The 4,119-nt window shown below is 30.9% G+C and overlaps 1 protein-coding gene across 1 annotated transcript; it reads right to left on the bottom strand.

Moving 5' to 3' along the window:
• Window positions 1–1,420: 1,420 nt before the first annotated feature.
• On the bottom strand, window positions 1,421–2,542 carry LOC149565487 (F-box/kelch-repeat protein At1g80440-like). The gene is made up of 2 exons (XM_089817137.1): window positions 2,145–2,542; window positions 1,421–2,075 (listed from the first exon to the last, which is right to left on the bottom strand). The coding sequence occupies exons 1-2, from the start codon at window positions 2,540–2,542 to the stop codon at window positions 1,421–1,423; spliced, it is 1,053 nt and encodes a 350-aa protein (XP_089673263.1).
• Window positions 2,543–4,119: the final 1,577 nt, after the last annotated feature.

The raw sequence follows: 4,119 nt of genomic DNA on the forward strand, positions 1-4,119 counted from the left end.
GACTTTAAAAACTACAGAATTAAACTCTGATAACAATATCACAATGTCATCTTTGACAAGCCCATCCACAAGAATGTTGTATGTTACAATAGTAGGCGATAAATACATCATCTTGATTTTGTCAAACATTGTCCATGCACATTTCCTCTTCCAGGAATGTGAAAGGGAAAATGGGCAGACTTGCAGACATATCTGCAAACAGTTTGCAAAAGCAAACAAACAATAAGACGCTTCACAAAAATGAATAATAGAAATCCTAAAAGCATTCCCAAGGGACATTACAGGTGTAGGGACTGTTTCTCAGAAACTCATATAGTCATTGGTGTTGGTCACAAATTCTGATAAAACACCTCTATATGGCATGAACCAACTAGTTCATGCTATATATTGCCATTGGATTCTGGATGTACTAGTACAATGTTATTCTCAGAATTGCAAATAACAGGGAGCAGTTTTTTAGGGGTACACTAAGAATTTTTTTTCATAACGAGGAAGTCACAATATCAGCATTACTGGAGGATCAAATTGGTCATTAGAAGGCAATAGCAGTAGTAGGCACATCTTATGTATAGGCACATTCTGAGTTAACAAACTCATTCTTAGAGGTTTCATCATTCTGGCTCGTAATGCAAGAGTTGTGTGAAGATCAAATAGCTTGTTTAGAGGCTTCATCATTTCTAGTGCAGATATATTAAAAGATTTCACGAGTAGCTCGAGGAAATTACTTCTTAAGTCGCTTGTTGTTTGAGGTGGACTTACACCTAGTGTTTTCTGAGTGAGGACCATTTTTAAAAGGTGCATGATACATGTCAAAATTTGATACATTTTGGTTTAGAAATCATCTACAAAATTTTGAGCTTATTTTAACAACAGAAAAGAATGGTCATTCATAGATCAGTTTAGGACTTGTAATCCTTTGAATATTGAAAGCACATTTTCAATGGTAAGCTTCTATTTTGAGTTTTACGTTGAACCCTGAATTTCTGAATAGTGCTTCAAGTCTGAAGACTGAAATATTTGAAACCATAAGCCAACTGTTTGACATATTTTTAAAGAAAGGAAGCAAAGGAAAAAAAATTAAAAATAGCAAAACTTACTTTAACCTAAAATGTATAGTACAAAAATCTATTAATTTGGATCATATCCAGAAAAAACCCACCAAAAATTATATAAATTGCTGAGAATTTGGCTTTCATTTAGATGGGTTGGCCCATCATTATAGGGATTTTGAATTCAAAAGTAAAAAGATAGATCTAAATGGAAGACAGATAGAACTCATTGCAAGAAGAAATCAAAGTTCATTCTACTTTTAATTTTCAAATAGAACTCAGCTTTGATAAAACCATTCCCAAAACAATAGTAGAGGGGTTTTTCAGTTCATGAAGGTTTAAAACACTGAAATCCATTTCACTTAAAAGAATTAGAGAGTGAGAGCTCCAATTGTAGGGATTAAATCTGGGAGTTCTGTTGCAGACAATGTACTGATCAGAGTCCACTTCTCTTCTTTTCCTCCTTCATTTGAAGGTTCAAATAAATAAAAGGCCTTAACATTTTGAAACCGACCTTCAATATCTGTTGCTTCCTTATGGATGCAAACCATTAATATCTGTTGATTCCACATTGTGCCACCTAAAAATCTGTAGACTTGGGGAGGAAGCGTTCCTGCAATGCGAAATTGGTTTTCCACATAATTCCATTCTATAATTTCCCAATCCCATTCGTGATAAATCCGTCCAAATGCGGCAAAAGAAGGTTGCATACTGCCATCATAATAGCAATCGCATATGGCACTCCATTGCCGTATGTTGGGATCATAGGCTTGTATATGCCCTTTCATGTGGCTCAACACATATAACTTGTCATCGGTAAATACACTGTCGCACTTACATTCGCTCCAAATCATTGGGGGAAGATACTCCCACTTTTCTTCCTCAATGTCATAAACTGCCGCTGTGCACAATTCCTCGTCGTCACTGTCATATCCACCAGCAATGTAAATCAATCCTTTTGCTGAGTCCACGGAACAACTGAAATCAACTCTACAATCTGGAAGGTCGGGGCCTCGCTTCCATTTCCTTGAGACAAGAGAAACAATGTTATGATAAATACAAGTAAAAAGGGATACAAATGTTTAACAGGGGTACATACCAAAGGAAAAGTTGTAGATGACTAGTGCTTTATGAATTGTGAATTCTGGCACGCTGCTGAAAAGACCCGTGACGATCAATTTGTGGTTAAAGGGAATACAGAAAGAGCAAGCTGAAAAATGTGGAAATTGAGGGGGAAATGGCTGTAGGGTTTCAATTGAATTTTGCAAAGGATCATAAAATTTTATTCTGCAGCCTTTATCATTTGTTATATCATCCCAACAAGGTAATATGATTAACTCCCCAAATCTCTTTCTATCTTGATAAAACGGCGGACTACATACAATATTTTTCCACCGTTTACAAATAAGGGCCATCGTGGGGTGTGAGGTTAATGGCACCCTCAACAAACACAGTCTGCCAACGTCATCCGGAAGACCTGGAAATATCTCCATTGTCATTCTCTCTCTCAAATATTTTACCTCTTTGAATGATATGAGTGAATAGATTTGACTATAGTTATTCTCTCAATTGAATGGAATTTGGTTTTTTCTAAATATAGAACTTCTGTCTTATTCTATATTTATATTCAAAATAGTAGTTATTAATTTAATTTTAATTTAAAAAATTCAACTTTTTTTTATAATCAGTTCCATTCATATACTTCACTTTATTATTACGCCCAATGCATTTCATATTTGAAAAGAACGAATTAAGATGAATCACGGCGCTTGCGCCAAAATGGAAGTAGATTGCAATAAAAATATATAAAAAGTATTTATCTTTTGCTTGTTACTATTAAAATTAAATTAATAACTACTAAAAATAATAACATTTAAAATATGAATTAAAAAAGACTAATAATAAGATCTTATTAATTATAATAATAATATTAACAAGAAGTTGAATATAAATATAGAATAAGACAGAAGTTCTATATTTAGAAAAAACCAAATTCCATTCAATTAAGAGAATAAATATAGTGAAATATTAATAAATTTAATTTAATATTTGCTTGGTACTACTATGTAGTAGAATGTTCACCTATTTAATAATTCAGTTGTTCTTATCTTTTGAATACTAAAAAAATATCAAAGTTAAATTAATAACTACGAAAAAATAATGAATAGCTTTTCTTAGTTAAAATATAAATTAAAAAAGACTAATAATAAAATCGTATTAATTATAATAATAATATTGACAATAATTTAAATATAAATATAGAATAAGACAAAAGTTCTATATTTAGAAAAAAACCAAATTCCATTCAATTAAGAGAATAAAAAAAAGTTAAATCTATTCAATCGAAACCTTGAAACCTTACAGAAGTATTTATAGATGGCAATAAAAATATATTCAATAAGATGTCAAAAGTGTGGAAAATTAACTTTTAAAGTATTTATGAATATTTGTAGTATATAATATTTATGAATAGAAATTATAATAATCTACAAATTTATTGGTCATATTTAGTGTAATTTAATATTTGCTTGGTACTATTATGTAGTAGAATGTTCACCTGATTTAATAGTTCAGTTGTTCTTATCTTTTGAACACTAAAATAGTTCAAAATTTCTCACACGCACAACTAGTTTACACCTAGTATACACATTTAAAAACTTTTATTTTATATATATTATCTACTAAAAAATTAGATTGTATAAGTTAACACTAAAATTACTTGTTTGTCAATGTTGTCGTCAAAGTGTGTAATTATAAAGTTGGACATTAAAAGACTTTAGTCCTCTTCTCTTGCCACTTAGATGTTCTTATTATTCACTCCATCTAAATTTAAAGCAAGCAAAGTGTGGAGATTCTTCACCAAACTTGTTAGAAGATGCTCTATCAAAAAGTCATTTGCATGATACTTTGTCTTTGCATGATTAACAAAATTAACTTCTTTTTCATTTTTGGCAAAAACAATTTAAAAAATAAATACAGATATGAGATAGATCTAATTTTAATGACAATCAGTTAAAATATATAGGAAAATGTTATCCACTCAATTGTTTTACTCTTTAAACAAACCCAT

This window comes from Cupressus sempervirens, chromosome 3 (genome assembly GCF_028749045.1).
Source record: "Cupressus sempervirens isolate cs-2001-9-10 chromosome 3, ASM2874904v1, whole genome shotgun sequence".
In the NCBI taxonomy this organism is placed as follows: domain Eukaryota; kingdom Viridiplantae; phylum Streptophyta; class Pinopsida; order Cupressales; family Cupressaceae; genus Cupressus; species Cupressus sempervirens.